A 22,254-nucleotide genomic window follows, 5' to 3' on the forward strand; every position below is an offset into this window, starting at 1 on the left:
ACAAAAAGAAGATTAAAAGGAGAAAGGAGAAGATGAAATGGGCATAGAATGTTTACAGAGTATGCAACATAGACATTGTGTGCACAAAAATTCAGAATTTAGGTTCATTGTGTGGAGTTAGGGAGTGCTGGGTTATGTGATGCTGTCAAAATACCTGAATGCTGTATCTTGGTGGAGATACACATAGAGAAAAAAAGATGAAAGGAAATGATGAGAGATATGGAATATATGGTAATGAGTAATGATAATTTTGTGATTACATTTTTTTTTTTTTGTAGCTCACATTCAGTAATGGTCCAATCAATGACCTTTATGATGAAGATAGAATGCAGAGTTGGCAGTGAGAGGAATAGCCTTGTCAGATTGTTGCCTACCTTTTTTTTTCTCTTTGTATTTCATTATTTACAAGAAACCTTGGAGCAAAATTTCCCATAGAGATTGTAGGACCACCTAAATAGAAAACTAAGAATGGTATCATTGTACAAAGATGGAAGAATGCTGAACAATCAGACAGATAGATAGATAGATAGATACAGAGATAAATATGTAGATAGGTAGATAGATAGATAGATAGATAGATAGATAGATAGATAGATAGATACATTGGCAGGTGCATAAATAGGTACAGAGATAGGTATATAGGTACATTCATAGGTAGATAGGTGGGTATGAATGTATAGGTAGATAGGTACATATATAGAAGGGTAAGTACACTTTTAGATAAATAAATAAGTAGATATAGAAACATGGAAGTTGTAAGTCATGAACAGATAAGAGAAAGATGTAAAATGAGGGGAAAGGAAAGGAGGGGGTGGGTAACTAGAAATATGTTGAACACAAGTAAAGATGTGTAGATGGACAGGTTGAAAACCAAGAAGGAGTTTAAGTTCACTGCATGTAGTGCATAACCATAATAATTGACATTATGAAATGCCATATCTATTGATTACCAACGTTTAGTCGTGGTCAATCGGGAATAGGTACCCGAAATGGCCCATTTTGTGAAATAATTGGAAATACCCCTATTTTTATAATAGAGGTACAACATGAATGTACAGTACAGTTTTGTATGTGAATACATAATGTTAATATGCCCTACTGGCAAGTGTGAGGATAGTAATTGCAAACTTAGTGTGTAAAAATTCCCGAAGTGCTGTGACACCCCAGAAAAAAGTGCGAACAAAGGAAGTAGCATGCAAGTATCTCACTCATGTGCTGTCTCCATGCCTACCATCTGATCACCACCCTCCCCTCAATTATTTCACCCACAATCCTTCAGGCCTAATCAATCCAGGGACAATGTCTCGCCCCTTTCTGCAGCTTGAAGAAAGAGTGGAAGGGAGAAAGAGAAAGAATGGGAGAGATAGAAATATATTGGGAGAGAGAGAGAGAGGGAGAGAGTAACTAAAAAAGAAAGGGAGAGAAAGATAGAAGGAGATAGAGAGAGAGAGAGAGAGAGAGAATGGGAGAGAGGAAAAAAACCGAGGGTGAGAGATAGTTCATAGACCTTACATATGTCCTTGTCTGGCATCCTCTCTGCTTTACCATGGTGAATTGATATGAAATGATCGAGGGTCAGGATGGACTATCGTGTCACCTGTTTTATCATTTCTCTTACTGCTCTTTTTTTTTTGGGGGGGGGGGGGGAGAAACAGCCTAGGAAGCTGAAAATGTGCCTGGTTTATGAAAAGTTAGCAGAATAGTATGATTTCTGTGAGGGTGTAATATTCACGGGTGTAGCTTATGAGAATTTGCTTGTGGTATTTAGTTTATCTTCTCTATAAAGCCGTGTTGCATTACATTAGCATCTAAAGCTCTTCTTTGAATGATATACAGTAGTCTCTTGCCAGGCTTTAATACAGATATTCTATTTGATCATCTTTTGAAACCTGTTTTTTTCAAATTTTCTATTATTTGTAGACATTCGGGGGCCTGTCGACTGCGCGATCGCGATGAAAATTGGCACACACATTGCCTATGATGTAATCTAAAATACCATGAAGTTAATTTTTCAAAAGTTATCATTTATGCTAAATTATGCTAATTTATGTATAATGATGCATGAAAACAGACTATTTGGTATAAATCACAAAATAAAGCTCAAAACAGGCACATTTTTTGTGTAAATATTCTTTTTAGTGTCCTTAGCAAATGTTGTAAAAAAAAATTGTGATATCAGAAAAAATTCTAAAGTATTTTATTGTTTTTTAATTTCTTATGTATTTCCTTGTTTTTTCGACTTTAGGTTTTTCATTGTTTTTTCGATGAAATTTGTCCACGACATCGGTGCGAATAAGAAAATACGTTATTCATTGATTTTAATCAATAAAACACCAAAATAATCATGCTTTTATGAAATTTGCCTGTAAGCACAGTTTGCATTGAAATTGTACACGAATTTACGTTTTTGAGCAATTTCTGGTCTGACATGCATGTACATATTTATGTGTAACTTCGGAACTGCGCGCTTGGGTGTCGCAAATTTAGTGTCAAAAGATGCGGGAGACTCAAAAGAAAAAAGTCATGAAACGTCGCGGCGATAGCTTTTTGCGATTGCGATACATCGCGCGGAACGTCGAGGGGGGGGGGGCCTCGGAGGCCCCCCCGGCCTAGTTAGGGTTAACCCATTGAAGACGAGTCCCGAGTATACTTTGGCAGATGTTGTTGGGAAAAGCGTGTTATAGCAAAATCAGTCTGTCCTCAAGGGGTTTAGGAGCTGTCTGTCCAGGGATTTTCTTTACTCTTATTAAAAGCCAGGGAAGCAGCCCTGTGCACAAATAATTCTGCAGATGTTTAAAAATCTTTTAATTTTACCAACTTTATTTTTTACTTTCACTACTTGTCAGATATTATTCAGCTGGCATTTTACTGTTAAGGGTTTTGTAAAGTTTTCTGGGAAACATGAACAGACAAAAATGCCAATGCTGGAGAGAAATACATGTAAGTGTCCTTGTTGGAACAATAGAGCAATCTTTAGTCATTGACAAGAGATTTCCAGAAATAAACCCATTGTCTGTCTGGTGTGAATGTCAGATCCCTTTTCCAAAACACAGAAGAAAGCATCATATCCGTAGGGGAGATTTGTTGGTAATGGAACACATGAATTATAGGTGAATTTTAACGAATGATATTTAGAACTTGGATTTGGCTCAAACGTTTCAATCGTGTTTAATGATTGAGGGGCCTCATGCAGTATTCCTTTGTGTCTTCAGAACAAAAGGACTGCTCCATGTTTGACGTCGCCGGCTGTGGCAATATTCGGCTTCCGAAATGAATGAATAGGGACAGACCCCATGACGTAATGAGTCGTTTGCGTTCTTTGCTTTTGTTAGAATCGCCCACACATTCCTCCAGGAGTTTGCCGACTTTATCAATCCCATGAGCCTCTGCCTGACCCAATTTTTCTCCGAGCCATCCAACACATCCTCTTACTAGGGTGTCTTCTATAGAACAAAGCAGGGAAGATTGTGATTAATGTTAACCTGTTGAAGACAAACTGATTTTGCTACGACACGCATTTCCCATAGACACTTGCCCAAGTATACTTGGGACTCATCCTCAACGGGTTAATCATCAGAGCTGAGCAGACTTCATCTCTAATGTAGTGTGTTAGTCAGTGATGACGTTTTAACAAGGATACCATTATTCATCCTTCAACAAGATAGCACAGACCCAATATTGAGACAATATAGAAACTGGGAAGCCAGAGGTTAATTCTTTTGTCATGATTTCTGCAGTTCTTTTGTGAACCATGAAAGATGCAAGCTGATGTCATTGCTAGACCAGAAAAGCAAGAAAAGCCTCAATGTTCTGAGAAATAAGTTCCTTGATATATCCAGTGAGTACAATTTATTTTGGTTATGCAATTTATATTTGGAAAGACTTGTCTTCCAGAGGGTGCAAAAGTGGGTAAGATACAGAATACACATGAAAACTAAGAATAAAAAATTGCAAGTAATCATGTAGAGCCAATTTATAGGAAGACCTGAATGAACCTTTAAATGTCAAGAACTACAAAAAAGTTGAACTGACATTCTGAATTAGAAAAACAATATTATTTGCAGTTCAAACATATTTTGTGATAATGATTAATCCATGTATGGTATATGTCCAGCTTTTTGATGTTGCAACTGCATTGTTGTCTTGAATATGTTTAAACAACTCTGGTGTTTTTTGCAGAGATATCAAAAGTATTTTGGAAGAAAAACTTTGTTGTTAAAGTAAGTTAGCATTTTGATGGAATAATGAAGTGGTTTGAGGAATGGATCCTACTGTAGTTTGTCCTGTCAGTGAGTGAGGGGCCTTCTCTTTCCTGATGGGATGCAGTGATAACAAGACATCAGAGATCGGTCAGATTGATAATGGGGGGGGGGGGGGAGTTTGTAGGTGTAGGGGGAGAAGTGATGTTCGAGGGGAAATTAGATGGGTGTAAAGTCTGGCAAACTTCCTGTTTGTATGGGGATTACTTGTCAACGGATGCAGTCCTTCGGAAGTGTCCAGTCGACCACTAGAGGCAGTGTGTGCCAGAATTCATTCATGAGATATGCTTGTAGTTTTTCTCCCCTCCTCCGTGGGTGAGAGAGGTTCCCTGGGGTGAGGGAGCAGGAGCCCGTAGAGATGGGTGGAGTCGTATATGTTGGGCATCCTGCTTCAGATATCTGCATATCCCCCTTCTCTCTTTCTGTAATTTCTCTTCTCCCTCTCTCACTTTCCTTCCTTCTATCCTTCTTTCTCTCCCTCCGCTACATCATCCTTCTCTTCTGTCTATCCCTCTTCTCTTCCATCATCCATCATTCTATCCATCTTCCTCCATCCTGTCTGGTTCCATGACTCTCCTCATCACACAATCCTTTCCTCCTTCATTCTCTTTGAGTCTTGAGTCTTGATGAAGTAATCACTATGGCAACTGCAACACAGCTGGAGTGGGATGGGTTGGTGCAGTGGCAGTATGTGATGGTGCACGTAAAGTAAAATGTTTTTGGTAGACCTGAACTATGTATATGCATCAAATGTGATGATCATTTTATTTCTTTTTTTTTTTGTTGCTGCTTCCAATGTGGCTTTAAGTTTTAATTGCCTGCAACACGAATCACTCACTGATCTGATTGATTTTAAGGCATGTGACTTACCTTAGTCTTCCTCATTATACCAGTCTCAAGGTTTTAGAGCCACTTGGCACCATTCATATTACTCACATGCTTTTGTTTGGCAATTTGTTTGTTTAAACAAATTTTAAAGCTTCCATTCCAGCAACTGATGTTGAATTTAGTTTCTAAAACTTTGTAAATACCACACGTACCCCAAAACAAAACAAACAAGCAATCACCGGGTGTCAGAAGTTCATGGAACTGTGCTGTGAGTCATGTGATTTAATCTGCGTCAGAGTCGTGGTGCCAGGCAACATTTTGCCCTCTACACAGAAAAAAACAGTGATACGCATTGTCAATATAATAATGCTTTTAGCATGTACATGTATTTTCCTTCATGGCTGACTGCAAAATGGCTGAAGGGCGACACTTTTTGCTGTTTTTTTAAAAATCAGTTTCATGCATACATTTTTGTTTTGTTTCTAATCATTGATTCATTTCTTCACCTATTTTAACCAGTTTATCATACAAAATACTACACTGATGTACCAGATACTTAATTGACCTTTGATGACCTTTGCCCTTCTTGACATTAATCTGATATTCAGTTTTCAGCGTGGGCAGATCTTGTCGACGTTCCCCTCCTTGGAAGCTGTGTTATGCTACCAGGCCATAAACAACTGTGATACGTGGGCGAGACATCGATTGGCACATACCTCGTTAATTCTTGCATGTGCTATTACTTCCGGTAGGCAATTACTTTCGGTAGGCAATTTCTCTTCTTTTCCATGCTTCATAGATGGAAAGTTTAGATGGTGATGCCTGGAGTCAAAGATGTGTCCTTGATTGATTGTTACTTTCTTATTGCCGTGACTTCATCATGAGCGACAATTTGATGCAAAGTGTCAGATACTATGCACAGTGTCTGAAGTGTGAAGTGACTAATTTAGTTTCGCTTCTCTTTGAAGTGTTCTGTTCTCAAGTTTATTTAAAAAAGAAAAAGGAGTTCATCACGGCTGAACGAAACGACATCGATACAGCAGTGATGATGCTGACAGACACATCCTAAGAATGCCAGAAGAATTGTGCCGTGTCAGTTGTTCCCTCCTAGACGACATCCAAAGACTTCGAATATGATGCCTGTCGCATGGATATAGGATGAGTAAAAATGATCGGCCTTGGATGAAAAATACCTCATCAGATTCCATTCTTTGGTGCTTGTCATCTTCTTTGGTTGTTCGTTTCTCCATGTAGCTCATAACATCGAACAAAAAATTACTGTTAGCAGTGAGAGAATGTGCTTAGAGATCTTTATAGTGATGTTTGAAAGAGTCAATATGGAATGTTAATGAGCATCGTTGATTAGTATAATGTTAAGAGAAAGAATCTCGCTGAAACGGGTTGAAGTGTGCCCTCGCTGTCCATTTATGGGAATACAGTATTTGTACACATGCTATTACTATTGGCAGGCTGCAGCTTGTAACACGAGCAACTTGTGTCATTTTCATAATTTTATAATTCAAATTGCAAAATGTTTAAATCCATTCAGGTAGCAATCATTTTTAGCGGTTGAGAATATTAACTATTTGAAGTATTCTTCCAGTAAGGAAAAAACAAAACAAAACAAAACAATAACAACCCCTCTTTACAATGCCTTAATGAGATTAAAGGGATGATATAGTTTTTGTTGAGATGGGAATTCAGATTTTAACTTTTGTGAGATGATTAGAAACTATGTATGAAATATCAAAGAGCATACAATGTACCAATCTAGGAGGCATTCATATTTTTTTTTTTTGATGAAGATTGATTTTGACATTGCTGAGATATCAAAAAACAAAGTACAAAACAATGTGGTCCTAATAATAGATGGATCCCTGTGTTTATTAGGACCTCTTTGTTTTGGATATCTCAGCCATTTCAAAACCAATTTTTATCAAATAAACTTTGAATTCCTCATAGAATTGTATGTCCTTTATTATTTCATGAGAGGTTTTTCATTATCTCACAAAAAAGTTGGAAACCTGAAGCCCCATCTCAACCAAAACTACATCATCCCTGTAATAACTACTAGATACCAGGTTTTTGATTTACCCAAGTGCTTGATAAGAACAGAATATTCAACTTTCTACTTAGGGGATCACAGGATGATTGCACATGGGCTGGTTAAAACAGGGAATGTTTTGTAAGTGGGGATAGATAGTATCACTAGCAAAATTTAGCCATATTTCCATATTCTTTTCTGTACCTTTAACTATGAAAACCATCTTTGGATTTTACATGAGTGATCAAGTAGACACCAAGTTCAATATCTATGGCTATATTTGTGTTTGAGAAGGGTGAAAATAAGAGATAAGGGGAATGATTCTAGTTTCACGCCAACTTGAAAGTAACATTTCCACCCCATGAAACATGGAGGTAGAATTTAATGAAGTTGGCATTTATCAGCCAGACATGTCAAATTATCTCGCAGGGAATGTCTGTAGTTGATATTTAGTAATCATGTTTAAGAGGGCCCTCAAAGGTTAGACCGTCTGGCTCCAGTGAGCCTGAGGCCCCTTAGTCTCTTGTTTTCTTCCTATGAAGAGACTTGGGTCATCTGTGATCTAGCAAACAAACTTGTTTTTCTCTGAATGAAGCTGAGGATCATTATAGAAGGGAAGGCATATTTTCACCTACCAACATAAAGAGATCCCCCTGAGACTTGACCCCTAGACCCACAGTGTGTGAGACAGACGATCTCACCTCTAAACCACCTCACCTCCCTGTTGGTTAGAGAAATGACGGTGGTGGTGATGATCTAAAATTCTCTCATTCTGTCCCAAGAAATTCCCAGGGATCCTGATCCCGACAAGACGAATTTCAGGATATTAGTGTTTCCTTTGCTACTGGATGCAGTCAGAGAAAGCTGGGGGGTTGTGGACGGGCGGGGGGAGGGGGGATTTCCTTCTTTCAGGAAATGCTCTCCCTCATTAGACTGGAGCTAGACTGTGGTTGCTCAGAATAGGGCACACCTCTCTTGGTTGGGAATAATTGTCTTGTATGTGTCTTGCCTTGGATTCCTTCTCTACACCCAAGGCCCTGGAATATTGGCTAAAGTCACATCCCACGTTCAGTGGTGAGTAAATGCCACGGAGGATCAGAACTGTCGCCTTTAGTTGCATCCTTTGCAGTGGGTCTATTAAAGGAGCAAGTCAGGATAGCAATATAAAACAGTATTTAAACTGAGAGAGGAGATTTAATGTCCATGTCAATATCACCGTATACTACATTTTTTTTAAAGTTTTCATCTGAGAATGATTTCTACTGAAGGGCAGTAGGCATCAATTCCTCAAGCTACCAAATGGTCTCGAAACAAAAAGATAAAGTTGTCAAAGTTTTCAGTATTATTGAATTTCAGTAATAGTATCCATGCTGTGCAGTAACCTATATATCTAATGTAAATGAGACACTGCATCCTTTTAATGTTCTTGTTGAACTTTCACATATAATGGTTGTGGTAATGAAGTGCTGATGATAATTATGATAGTGATGTTGATGATAACAATGATAATTAAAATGATTATGAAAATTATAATAATGATGATAATAAGAGTAATGATACTAACAATGACAGTAATATCACAATAATTCCATCTATCTATTTTGCTACAAGCATAAGTTCGAGTTGACATGTTTATCACAGAAATTACTTTTTTTTTAAACATGAAATTGCTCCAAAGGCAGACAGATTTGCAAATGAATGACTACTAGCAGTAATTCCTATTGATACTACATTGTAAGTCTTTCTTTCCACAAAGCTACAAGATTGTCTGTGATTAAAAGATTTCATTCCCTGGAAAGTCCTAAATATTAGAACGATAATCTGCTATCTCAAGCAGTAAATCGAGTGCCTGACGTAATGTATCAACACCCTGTGAGCAATCTGTGACCGATTTACTTGATACGAATCATGGATCCTCTTACTCAACCTTAAACAAGTGACAAAGGCTGGTGGCTTAGGGAGCTTCCTATCTCTTCTACCGGACCTGACCCGGGGAACCCCACCTGTCTGCAGTACCCTCCTCTTTATACCCTGATAAGAGATCCACAGGGAGCTTCTCTGCTGATAATGATGGGAAGCGTTTTTCCTCTCTACTTTCTTCAAGAAGTGGGTCACAAACTTTAAGTTAACATAATTCCTAGGTCATTTTGAGTCTCCAGACCCTGGTGGTTGGGGGGGGGGGGGGGGGGGGTGTTAAATGAAGACTTTTCTGGTTGTGAGTTTGGTTTTTCTCTCTTGTGGGACCTTGTCAACAGATCCAAGAAAATGTCCTGAATATCCCTTATACTGTGAAGAAAGTAACACAGATTTGAGTTTGAGGGACTGAGGGTTAAGGGTACCCTGCACTTGTTAATATGTAAAATATTAGTTTGAATTAAGGTTACCTCACTAAATCTTCTGTATTACTGGAAAAAATATTACTAGTTGTATCTTCATTATTTTTTTTTTTAAAGGTGAACCTAGCTTTTCATAGTCATGTGCTTAATGAGATTACTGCACCTTTTTCTTCCTGTTTCTAAACCTCTTTTGTAAAATCCTTAGACTCTGTTTGTGATGTGAGACATAGCGGTTTGATTGTTAGTCTGTATTAAAAGTATAGTCTCCTTTCAAGCCAGTTATGTTTATTTGATCATGGCATTGTTACTGTATTCTTAGAAAGTAATGATATCACATACCGGTATATCTGTGTGTAACAATGATTATGAAAAATCTCATTCTCATAAAAGATCAATTTGAATTTTGTGATTTCTCAATTTAGAGATGTGAACCTGTAAAGGTTGTTGTTGCAGCAGGTTTTCTAGGGATATGGTCACTGTCCAATGTTTACTTGACTGTTTTCATGTAGACTGGACTACTTGGAACTCCTTCCTTGGCCAGTGGTTCCACCTGTTGTTGTTTTCATGATGACTAACAAACACCCTCAGCTGTTCACTAAGTAGCCAATGAGTTGGCTATCATAGGATGAAAGCTTGGTAACATCGATGCAAATCTAAGACTTCATGTGCTGGGATATATGAATGTGTTGACAATCTGTGTGTGCTGCAGTGGCTGTTGTGAAGTCAGTCCAGAGATTGAACAATCATATTGATCATGATTGGATTCAGACAAAGTATAGGTGTCCCAAACATACAGCCCTAAGCATGCTGCAGATATCTTTCTCTTAACTCATTGCATCCAGCAACCTTAAAGGTCGTGTGTAAAATGTCAGACTCTCACAGGGATGAGATTGAAGACTTTTGGGTTGTGTTCACTGCTATCTCTTTTTTCTACACACTGGCCCTGGTATGTATCCTTGAGGCAGCTCACTATACACTGTGCTTCATTCTTCACAGTTTTCTGGGACAAACACTGTACTAGGGCTTTCTATAGCTCAGTCAGTAGAGCACCGGGCTAGCAATCTGGAGGTCTCGAGTTCGAATCCCGATGGAATCCCGTTGTCTTTGCTCATTTTTCCACTAATAAGTTTTCAAGTATGTGACATCATATTTGATACCACAAGGTGTGTTGCACCTGATGGTGATTGAGAAACAAAGATGTCCCTAGTATGATGAGATTGATACTGCCCAAGAGACTGGTCAAGATGGACAGAGACTGATGGTGACCATAGCACAAAGTGGTCAGTTCGACCTGTGGATGTTTTGTAGATTCCTGTGGTCATCTCAGACTGGACGAGAAAACTCTGATATGTTGGCTAACACCCTTAATTCATCCATCCCATTTCCTCTGTCCATACTGTCAGCCATTTGCTGTGGTCACTCCCATCTCTCCTGGTCAGTTTTCCTGTCTTGACCATGTCCTATGTAGATGATAGCCAGTTGAGTAGAAAGGGCGTGGCTTTGGTCTGCACTGTAGTAATATTTTTCTCTTTTTGCTTTGTTCCAAAACAAAGCTTTATTAGTGTGGTTCACCCTGTGGATGGTGTGTGTGTGTGCCTTTCTTCCATTCAGCTGATGGTATCTAGAGTGCCAATGCATAGTAGTCAGAAGGACACGAGTCAAATTTAGTGAAAGCTGAATTTACTCCCTGTACTAAGTGGCTTATTGGTTAAAAAGCATATTGTGTTTGTAGTTTGTGTGTTTTGGCTTGTGTTGTCTTAAGGCATGTACAGTTTGTGGTATATGTGTAGTTACACTAGGGTTTCCTTGGTCATCTTAATTTCTCAAAATTTGAGAGGTTATGCAGGTCATCCCAGAATTTATTTTGTTTGGCTTTCCAAACCGCAGGAACAGGTTGAGAGTTGTTTATAGCCATGAAAGCTGAGGGGGTTCATGAAATGAAGGTCTTACCAATCTTAGAAAAAAAAGCAATCATGTTTTCTGACCAGACTCCATGATTACATAACTAATGCTACTCCCATGCACCTGGTGAAATGAATAGGTCTGGTGTAGACATACATCTGTGAGTGTATACAGGGGAAAAAGTATTGTGGTGGCTCACAATGATATAGAGGGATTGATTTAATGACACCTCATGACCAGTCACATTGGGACTGAAAAATGGTGTCATGGAAATATCCTAGTTCTATAGTCTCATCTCCAGCCTGCAAGGTAAAATCCTTTACTCACAGGACATAATCATAATCAATGTCTTGTTCAGTAAATGCCCAGCACAGTTTTGAGCAAAGACTAATCATCAATTTGTTGTGCAGTGACTTATAGAGAGATAATTTGAGAATGAAGAGTTCTGATTGGGGAAAAAAGAGCCTCAATTTTGTCACAAACGAGTTTATCATTTCCTTTATGCATAATCAGAAGTTCCTAGGGTCACTGTCCGCTTTTTGATGGAACAGCCGACTGGCTAGTAACTTGTTTTGTTATTAGTCTACTAGAAATTTACAGCCCACTCCCCTTGACTTTATTTATTGACTGCAATGTGCAGTGTACATGTATGTGTTGATTTTAACCCCTTGCTGAGGACGATTGCGGAGTATACTTGGGCAAGTGTCTGTGGGAAATGCGTGTTGTAGCAAAATCAAACCGTCCTCGACGTCAGTCATTCAACAGTCATTCTGTAACTCGGGGATGGGGTGGGGAGTTGGTTGTTTTGGTCAGTATTATCTGATTCTATGGTCAAGCTAGTCTAAACTATCCAGACACCTGTGGTCACTGCTAAACAAGTTTTTTCTGAGCCCATGTGTGTGGCTGAATACTGGACATCCTAGGCTATGGTATGTTTGAATCAAACTTCTGAGCTTGTGAGTGTGTTAGTGTGGTCAGCTTATGGTCAGATTACTCTGTAATTAGGACCGCCTAGTCTGACGTGCGAGTAGAGACCACTAATCTCTTTATTTTGAGAACGAGATTCACCTATGGTGGTATAAATTTAGACTTAGTAAAGGATGACAATGACCTTTCAGAGTGTGACTTGCATTCTTGCGTATACATTGTACATCATTGAGATATCTAGTCAGGTACAGAAGCCATGTCACAAACGAGTACACCCTCACAATTTAGCTTTTCCTGTCACTGGTTGACTGAGAGCTGAAGTGAGAGCAACAATTGTTCTTTATTTCTGTTTGTGCAGACATCGTAGAAGGTCACTATAGAAATAAAAACAATGTCACAATGAAAATCAGTTGTCTCACTTTTGATGAGGGTCGAGGGAGTGAAAGTGGCTGTGTAGAGTGAGCAAGCTATGTAGTGAGAATGAATATACTAGTTTGAAAGAAACAAGCTGGCCTGTACAGTGTATGTTTGCATGTCCAGTGTGCTATGTGTGAAAGGAAGTTCGCACTAATTGACAGCATTTTGTTTGTGAGTTGAGAGAAATTTTTGGAGGGGTGCCTATCATTCTAGCGGTCAGTTGACCATCATTCTAGTGGTCAGTTGACTGTCAGCTGTGAGAGTCTTCATAAGTCAGAAGGTGAGCTTATTTTATAATCATTTCATTTGCCTAATTTTGACTTAGTGTTTATGCAGGTTTGGTATACATTGTAGAATGATCATCTACCTTTGGATGTACATGTCTATTTGTTTATCTATCTACCAGCCTATTATGTCTACCTACCTAGTTATATGTTGCATATGTCTACCTACCTATCTTTATGTTAGTATGTCTACCTACATGCTATATGTTATATATGTCTACCTTTCTATCTGTATGTTGTATATATGTCTACCTATGTGTGTGATATATGTCTGCCTATTGAGGTATATATTATATATGTCTACTATATGTGAAAGTGGGAAGGTGGCAAAAGTGAAAGAGGAGAGAAGAAAGAGGTAAAAGGGAAATAATGTACAAAAATAGATTAAATCTTTAATGCCATTACTGCATGTGGCTGCATTGATGTGTGTGTGTATGTGTCTGTGTGTTAAAAGTGTGTGTCCATCTTTGCCTGGTTCTTAAAGTGAAATTCTCCACTTCACTCAGTGGATACTGACATTGTTGGAAGCTTGTCTGGTGCTAAAGGGTTTGAATGGATGAATTTATCATTTCAAGAGGAGGGAAAGGAGATAAAAGAAAAAGGAAAAGTTGGAAGAGTAGAGTGAAAAGAAAAGGGAAAAATGCTTGGTAAATAAAGATAAGGAAACAAGAGAGGAGGAGATTGTATCATTTTTTTTATCTCCTGTATACACCATGCATTTACCAAGTCAATTTTTTTTCCCGAATTGGAACTTCACTGCAATAAATTCATAATAGTAGAGTGCAGTACTGAATGGAGAAATGTATGCGTGCACTTCACATTCATGTCGGGATTAGAGTCAATATTTTCAGGTGTCTTTAACCCGATGAGGACGGGTTGATTTTGTTACAACACGCATTTCCCAAAGACACTTGCCCGAGTATACTCGGGACTCGTCCTCAACGGATTAAATTCATGAATAGCACCTGACTCACAAAATTTGTGAAAATAAAAATCCTGCAATATATTTAGCTTTACATACAGTATACTTCTGAAAGTATGACATAATCTTGAAGGAGGTTTACTTTTTGAGCAGTCCACTGTAAGATAGAAGAGGGGTGAAGGTTATGTCAGAGTGACAGTGAAGATTAGGCAGTACACTTTTCGTAAACCTGTTGTCGGGCTCAAGAAGTGGATAGGTGCTGTTACCACTCACCCTTCCCCCTCGCCACTGGGGATCCCCCCGGGGCTATCGGGCTGAATTATATCCTTCCTGTGCTGTAGGAGTGAGTAAGATGGAGGGCGTCTCTGCCCCTCCTAGGAAGAAATGAGTTTAAATGAGATATCATCGACCTGCTAAGTGACTATGGTCAACAGTAGGATTATCGGAAAGCCACAACATGGCAAAGTGTCAGGCTCTGATGTCTTTGTGATGTCAAACTGTCGCAGAATCCAACAAAAGTTAATTAACTTGCGTTAATGAATGTATGAGCAAATTAAGTGATATTCACTATCTACAGCACCACATACCAATAGCTTTTATGTAGTTTAAAGTTGACCATCATGCTGGTCTAGGACACTCGAGACTTCAAAACTTTTTGGTTTGCTCTCTCAAGGCTAGAAATTGATGGACAGTGATATAGCAACACTGTCATCATCCCGAGGTCCGTTTCATGAAAGTCTTACTTAGATTTTTGACTCATAAGACACAGTTATGAGAGACTTCATGGCATGGACATGAAAGTCTCATATAGCTTCATATGAGTGACTTTGGCCAGTCTGAGATTTATGTAAAGACTTTTGTGTGATGACTTTATTAAACGGACCCCTGGAGATTAAAAACCCAATCCCAATTTACATCCTCCCCCCATATCCCTCCTGTCTCACACTCCTAATACCTCAGTCTTAAGGATTGCACAATTTCCATTGCCATCTTCCTAGCTATTTTATTTTATTTGTATATATCGTCGCTGGGGTGATAAGACCTTGTATCTGCAATTTTGGTGAAAATGAATTTTTTTGATTAATGGTCAAATAATGGGTTAAGTGATGTCCTGTCCAAATCCCAACTGTCTTACTCCAAAAATGAAGCCACCATGGCATGCCAAAGGAAAGGCTATCCCATTCGCCACAGTGCTTTGGCTGCCATGTTTTTTGGCTCTCCTGAACATTTGACATTTTGTAGATACGAGGTCTTATTGCCCCAGCGACAATATATATACAATTTTTTTTCAAGAGCAATATGAAACTGGGTTTGAAGAAGATACAGCCTTATATGTCTGAAAATAAGCTGGCCTCTAAAGTGCCAAAGGGACATACATTTTCTCTTTTTTGTTTATCAAACTTGGCAGTAGTAATCTTTGATTGACATTGAAAATATCTATTTTTGTTTTGTTTCTTCCTGTAAAATTATGATTGGTATAGTTAAACAATTTTTGCAATAGCTGGTCACTGATGTGAGTTATGGTGTACAGATGTTGCACACAGTGTCCCTATATTTTTCCATTTTAATGGCAGAAGCTTCACTGTCACGTCTGATAAAGACAACATCACATTTTTAATATTTATATTGATATGTTGAATACAAGATAATTGTATAATTTCAGTTACAATCCACAGTATTCTAAACAAACATATATAACTAATGCTGCTCTTCACGTGGAAGCTCAATTATTGCCAAGAAATTGATTTAAAAAAGAGTATATAATCCATTGATAAACCCTTGATAATGATGATAACTCTTTCCCACCTTCAGTAGAAGAGAAGAGATTTTACATGAATGAATTGACAATTAATGATTTTTGTTGATTTCTATTGTAATTTAGTGTCTTAATTAGTGTAGATCATTCAGGAAAGACTCATGAAAACTCAATCCTCTTATCAAAAAACATATGTACTGCATACTGTAGTTCCCCACAATTAAACCCAATCATATAAACACAAATACATACACTATGCCGATTTGATGCTTGGTGCCCACACAGAATTCCTTGTACAGAACTGAACAAATAGATTTGCATCATTTTATCATTGCCTTATTCAGTCATATTGTATATGTGTATCTAACAGCTGCAAGTTTCTTTTTATTTTCTAAGTGATATTCTGATCTTTGTCTCATTAATGCATTAAATGTAATGTATTATTTTTTTTATTATTATTAATGTGAAGACTATAACAAGCCATGGATAGTTTGTGTGTGTGATGGAGTACACTTTTTGTCTGTCGGCACAGATGATAAATTGTATAATTTCTACTTATTTTCCAGATTTTGAAGACCATCGACAAGCCAAGGTGTGAGAGGCTGAGTCGGCCAGAAGCGTGTCCTCCAGGAATCTATGAATTAATGACCAGGTGTTGGGATCACGAACCAGAGAATAGAATGTCTTTCGCCGAACTCTGTGAAGAGCTTCCAAAAGTAAGAAGAAATTATTGTGAAATTTGAAGTCACCTTTAAGTGGTTCAGTTAGAATTGTATCATTCAAAATCCTAAAGTCCTTTCAAAATCTTCCTCAAAAATAAACTTGTTTGATATGATGTGCTGGAGATTTCTAACTATGCATATGAATTATGAGATTTAGGGGAACTACTTCTCCCAAATCTATTAACCCTTTCAGCGCCAGGGACTTTGGATGGACAGTGTGTACAATGCTATGGGGTTTTCTGAGCCAATCACCACTCAAAGTATACAGAGGGTTAATAGTTTCTATTGCAATTTGAGATATTTAAGGTCTTTAATAATGTTTAAAGGCATAGTTTACCATTTGTATATGAAACAAAAACCCAGCATTAGTGCTTTAAAATAGTTCTAAAATGTGAGTTAGGGATAGAAACAACCACTGTAAAAATTTGAATCCGTATGATTGATTTAAAATACTGTTAAATACACAAAATGTGAACAATAGTTATAATAAGAATGCTTCCAGATTAATCCATCTACGGTTATGGTTTATTGAGAAAAATACTGATATCTCCTTATATTTTAGCCTTTATTGCGAAAATTTTATATGGTGGGATGTTTTGTGATACAACAAACCTACACATATACATCAAATGTGATATTTTGAACAGTTTTAAAATCACTGCTCCCAAAGGTAAACTGGACCTTTTAAAGCACTCCTCATTCATACTTAGATAATTTCTGTTTCTTTCCCTTTGTTCATTCTCTTTATATCTTCCTTCCTCCTCATCTCTTTCCTCTGTCTGTCTCTCTCTCTTGTCCTGACTCATGTCTATCTTTTCTTTTCTTCCTCCTTTTCCTCTTTCACTTTCTCTTCATCCTTTTTTCTTTCATGCTTTCCTTCCCTCTCTCTTCCATTTCTCACCTTCTTTTCTCCTTTTTTTTTTTCTCCCTGAAATCTTTCTCATCATATCCCCTGCCAGATGAAACCAATGCAAGTCAAGACGTTGTCAAGCCACACCGGACTTCACCCTGAGGAGCTATGCTACAGAGCAGACGACATCATCGCAGTAGTGGAGGCAAAGTGAGATTTCTTTCATTTTTTCCCGCCAAAAGTGTTCAGAGAAAACTTGAAAGTCATAAAGTACTTTTGGGTCAAATTTGACACATTGACACACTCTGCGAGGCAGTGACTTTGTGTGATGCTTATCTTCATGTGAGAACTAAGGAGAAAGAAAAAGAGAGAGAAAGAAAAAAGTTCACATCGCTCTAGCCTAGACCTTTCATCTTTGGTGCCCTGCGGTAACAACAAATGTTCTCCAGCGAGAAGGATCTGGGTTTTAATGCCGCTCCAGTGTACTGCGGCTGTGAGCATCCGCCCATTAAAAGGTAGCTGTGGGTGTCTAGCTATTGAGGATACTATTAAAGGTTCTACAGATCGATACATTTATGTAATGCATCAGATTCAGGTTATAAGATGATGTATTGGACCATTGCCACCATATTTTAAACATTTATCTTAGATTTAAGATGAAAAATTCAGAATATGCCACTAAGTGAGAAATTTTCTTGAGTCTGTAGGAAAGATCCTGGTGTAGTTGAGTTGTATGGAGCAGACAGCAGACTGTCTCACACCTCTCATCCATGGCTTTTAACACTTCCTGCCTAGTAAAAAGACCCTCGACACCTGTTCGACTCGAAACCAAGGCCAGAGGGACTCACACTCTGACAGGACTGTCATCTAGTCACCAGAATTTTGTGGCTACTTTAACCCGTAGTGTGCCTTGAGGGCCGATTAGCACATAAAATCCCATAGCATTGTACACGCTGGCCAAAGTCCATGGTACAGACAGGGTTAAACGGAATGAAAATGGCAGTCCATGTTAAAAGCTGACTGCATGGTCACAAATGAAGATCACAGTACGTGCCAGCTGAAGATTGTAGCTCTCTGGTTTGAGTGTCTGGTTCTCCCTCCCCGTCTTTCTCTCTCCCTCTCTTTCTCTCTCACTTTTTAAAGTTACTTGGTATCACCATCAAATGTCACTTTATAAAACTTAATGAGAATGACAAGCAGTGTTTGGCTGATTATTTAGTCCTGGGAGCTAGAGCAGTGCTATACCATTGCTAGTACTCATTTCATCGGGTGAACTCTTTGGTTTGGGTTATGACTGTAATTCCAAGGGAAACTGATCCAGGGAATAAATCTAGCTGCCCCCCCCCCCCCCCCCCCACCTTCCCACAAGTTGCTTGATTTCTTATCTACAGCTTGGAAGGGAACAGGAAATTGATATAAAAAAGTTTGTTCTCCGTGTGGAGCCGTGGATAGTCCCCAGTGGAGTAGGGTGTAGTGTGAGTAGTGAGGTCAGTTGGTCTGATACTACCAGCCCCCTATCGACGTGAGTCTCGTCTCTATACAAGTACAAGTTGGACGGCTTCCAAGTACTTGTGGCTTGGGGAGAGTTGAGAGCCGTTCAGTTCTCCAGCAGAGGTGTAAATCTGTTTTTTTCTGAGTTGGGTCTGCGCTCCGTGAAGCAAGGCAAAAAACCTCTTGGGTCGGTCACAGGACGGAGGGCTACGTGTCTTCTCGGGCAGAGAACTATTGCAGATTGACTAGCAAATCATAAGGCAAGTACCTCTTTAGCAACTTAGAGAGGATGTTTTTGTAATCTGACTGTAATTCAAGCCCCCTCGTTGGCCTGGCACCCTTCTTAGGTTAGCTGATCTGTGACTTGAGACAAAAAGGGACAGATCTTGGCCACAAGGAAAGGAAAACTCTTCAGCTTTGTTTCCACTTCTTGTTTGTGAAGGAAGTCATGGAAACTTGAGACTCTTTCCGACATTATCTCTCCCTTAACAGCTCAAGAGCCACAAGCCCTCCTCTCAACCTAATATCACTCTTGACTTTGTCAAGGAAATATCAGCTTTACGGAGATATAGGGGAAATAGCTTAAGCTGTCTGATAAACTAGCACATAGTGATTTGGACAGTCACATAGCTTGTGGTGGATTTGGAGCTTTGAGTCCCTGGTGCCATGTTGCATACTGTGCTTGCTCTTTCAAAAGGATAATACATAGTTTGTCTGGGGATATGTTTGCCAGCTGCTAAGAGCCCTTATGTGGTAGGTAAGAACACTTTGGATCTGTTCTTCGTTACATTTTATTTGTCCCCATGCTTTGAATTTGGGTGTACACTGTTAAAGTGTGGTGTGTGGTGTGTGTTTCTGACTTAGCAGTTAAAACTGACAGTGAATTGGTCTTGAGGGGTGAATCTATTAAAGTACAGAGAAATTTTGTCAGCAATACAACTTTATTAGGTTTTTGAAGGTTGTTGGTGTTGTTGTTGTTTTTAATTGTCATTCACACCAACCTCAATGATCATCAGATTATCTTCTGGAAGGAGAAAAGTTGTGTGTTGGTAGCTGTCAACTAGTAGAGTATATCTTTTACCAAATTCAGCATGCTTTTTTCTTCCAGAATAGGAGTATATAAATTTGATTTTTAAATTGGAGAAAAACAGATTTAACAGCATTATACCTGCAGTTTCTATATCTTTCCACTCAATATATTTTGTTCTTGTTGTTGTTGTTGTTTTTTTGCCTTGGAATATATGTGTACATATTGTTATGTTTTCTTGTTTGTTTGTTTGTATGTTTTTTGTAGTTTGCAGAGGTTAGAGCAATCCTTCCTGTTTGAAAACACATCAATTTTACTAAAGTTCTGCCTTACTCAGTAGTTGGCTTTTTGATGACAACAATAACAACAAAAACCAATGTAATGCTAGAATATTAGAGCATGCTAGAAGGTATTAAAGGTAAACATGCATATTTGTGACATCATTTTGCACTTTGTCGTGAATGAAAACAGTTCTGATAGGTTGAGCTCTTTGTCACCCATAGGCAGAGTGTATATGGTAGTTTTGTCTGTTGAGAATAGCATGATCTAACTATTATTCAGCTGGTTAGGGATTCTCAGAAATATTCAATAGAGTTTATCTTTCAGTGTATTTTGTTGCAATATCTCTTTTTAGAAGTCAGTAGTCTTAGTGCAAAAAGTTAATTGTCAGCTGAAAACCAGAAGAGCACTATCGTGTTCTAAGATTTGAGCGTAAAATAAAAACGAAACAATCAATTTTCATGGAATAAAAAGTTTATTTAATCAAATGTGGGTAGCTTTATAAGCATTGTTTCAATTATGTGATAAAATAGTGTCCTTGTTGTTCTAATTTGTAACATTTTACTGAAAATGAAAATAATTTGAAATTGATACCATAATGTAGAGGAGCTCAATGCATCATGATACCAATAACTCAATATGCCCCAAAATTGTGATTAAGCCCTTCTAGTTCCCAGTCAATGACATGCTTGTTTGCAGACAGTGGACATGAGTTTGTAATGAGGGGTAACAATTTGTCACTTGGTCCCAAAATGTGCACCATCTTCACCCTACCACGCCTTATATCATCACCTTGGGCTGGATATTCTTGCTATGAGTGGACTCATTGTACAAACCTTGAGTCATCTTTTCCCGGAACAAAGTTTGTTCCTCCCTGGAGATTGATGTAGAGGTCATAATCCGCTGAGCAGACCAGAAATATTCTGCCTTCTTGCAATAAGTCATACATTTCCTGCGGAAGATGTACCATTTTTTTTTTCTTTTGGTGGTGTGCGTGTGTGATTTCCCCCCCCCCCCCTCAATTTCCGCTGTGGAGAAAGCCACTAGACTGGGTAGTATGTGTGCACACTCAAAAAATTTTGTTTTATTGCAAAATGACATGTATATCTGATGAAAAATATTCATTGTAAATTCTCTCTTTAAATACATACATTGTACTTCTTGTTTGAGAAGATCATACAGGCTATGTTGTATTTTTTTTTTTTTGCAAATTGTAGGACTCCACAAACATTTGCTATTTTGTTTTCTGTTCGTGTGAACAGTAAGGTTGACAGTCGTATGGGATTTCAACAGATATCACATTCACAAGGTACACTCTGTATTGCTTAAAGGGGATGGCTAGTAACCGATCAGTGGGAATCAGTGGGAATGCTGAGGGATGATTGTTCCAATCCTTGTGGGATTCATTTAAGAGTACATTATATATCTACTGTTGTGTGAAAATTATTTGCTTCAGAAAGGTCTCATATTCAAGTAATGTGCAGATTAATGCCCCGTCACTGACCAGGGACGCTTACCTGGAAACATTAAACTGCACATTACTTAAATATGAGACCATTCTGAAGCAAATAATTTTCACACAAGAATAGATATATAATGTACTCTTAGATGAATCCCATAAGGATTGGAACAATCATCCCTCAGCATTCCCACTGATTCCCACTGATCAGTTACTGGCCATCCCCTTTAATAGTGGGGTGGCTTAGTGAAATTATCGTGACACGGCGGACAAAAGCATGATTTTTTCACCAAAGGTACTTCATGATGTACCTTCTCAAAAAATAGGGTGCTCCAAGAAAATTGATGCTGGGAAGGAGGTCAGAGGTCAAAGGTCAATGACCTTTATTTGTGAAATAGGTTTTTTGGCTATTTCTCAGGTCAGGAATATCCAATCTGGATAAAACTTGGCAGGAAGAATATTGAGAACAAGTAAAATATTTTGATTGAATTTGGGGTGAATTTTCCAAAGGTCAAAGGTCAAAGGTCAATGAACTTTTTCTAAAAATCATGTTTTTGTTTATTTCTCCAGGTAGGAAGATTCAATTTTCACAAAATTTGATATGAACGTTATATAGAAGGTACCAAGAGTATAAACCAGGGGTCAAATATAATTGTTGATTTGTGCGTTGCCATGGCAACCCAAAACGAGGGTTTTTGATTGAAGTTAGTTACAGGAGGCTATTTTCCAGTTTGGAAGAGATTCCATTTGA

General features: G+C 38.4%; 1 protein-coding gene across 1 annotated transcript in view; it reads left to right on the plus strand.

Moving 5' to 3' along the window:
• Positions 1–22,254, plus strand: part of LOC139731977 (uncharacterized) — a 171,424-nt gene that overhangs the window by 90,077 nt on the left and 59,093 nt on the right. Inside the window, exons 8-9 of the mRNA XM_071642886.1 lie at positions 16,242–16,391; positions 17,357–17,457. Coding sequence (XP_071498987.1) covers positions 16,242–16,391; positions 17,357–17,457 — 251 coding nt within the window. The remainder of the gene's footprint in view (positions 1–16,241; positions 16,392–17,356; positions 17,458–22,254) is intronic.

Source organism: Diadema antillarum, unplaced genomic scaffold (assembly GCF_040938485.1).
Source record: "Diadema antillarum isolate AM-2024a unplaced genomic scaffold, OU_Dant_1.0 scf00000002, whole genome shotgun sequence".
Lineage (NCBI taxonomy): Eukaryota > Metazoa > Echinodermata > Echinoidea > Diadematoida > Diadematidae > Diadema > Diadema antillarum.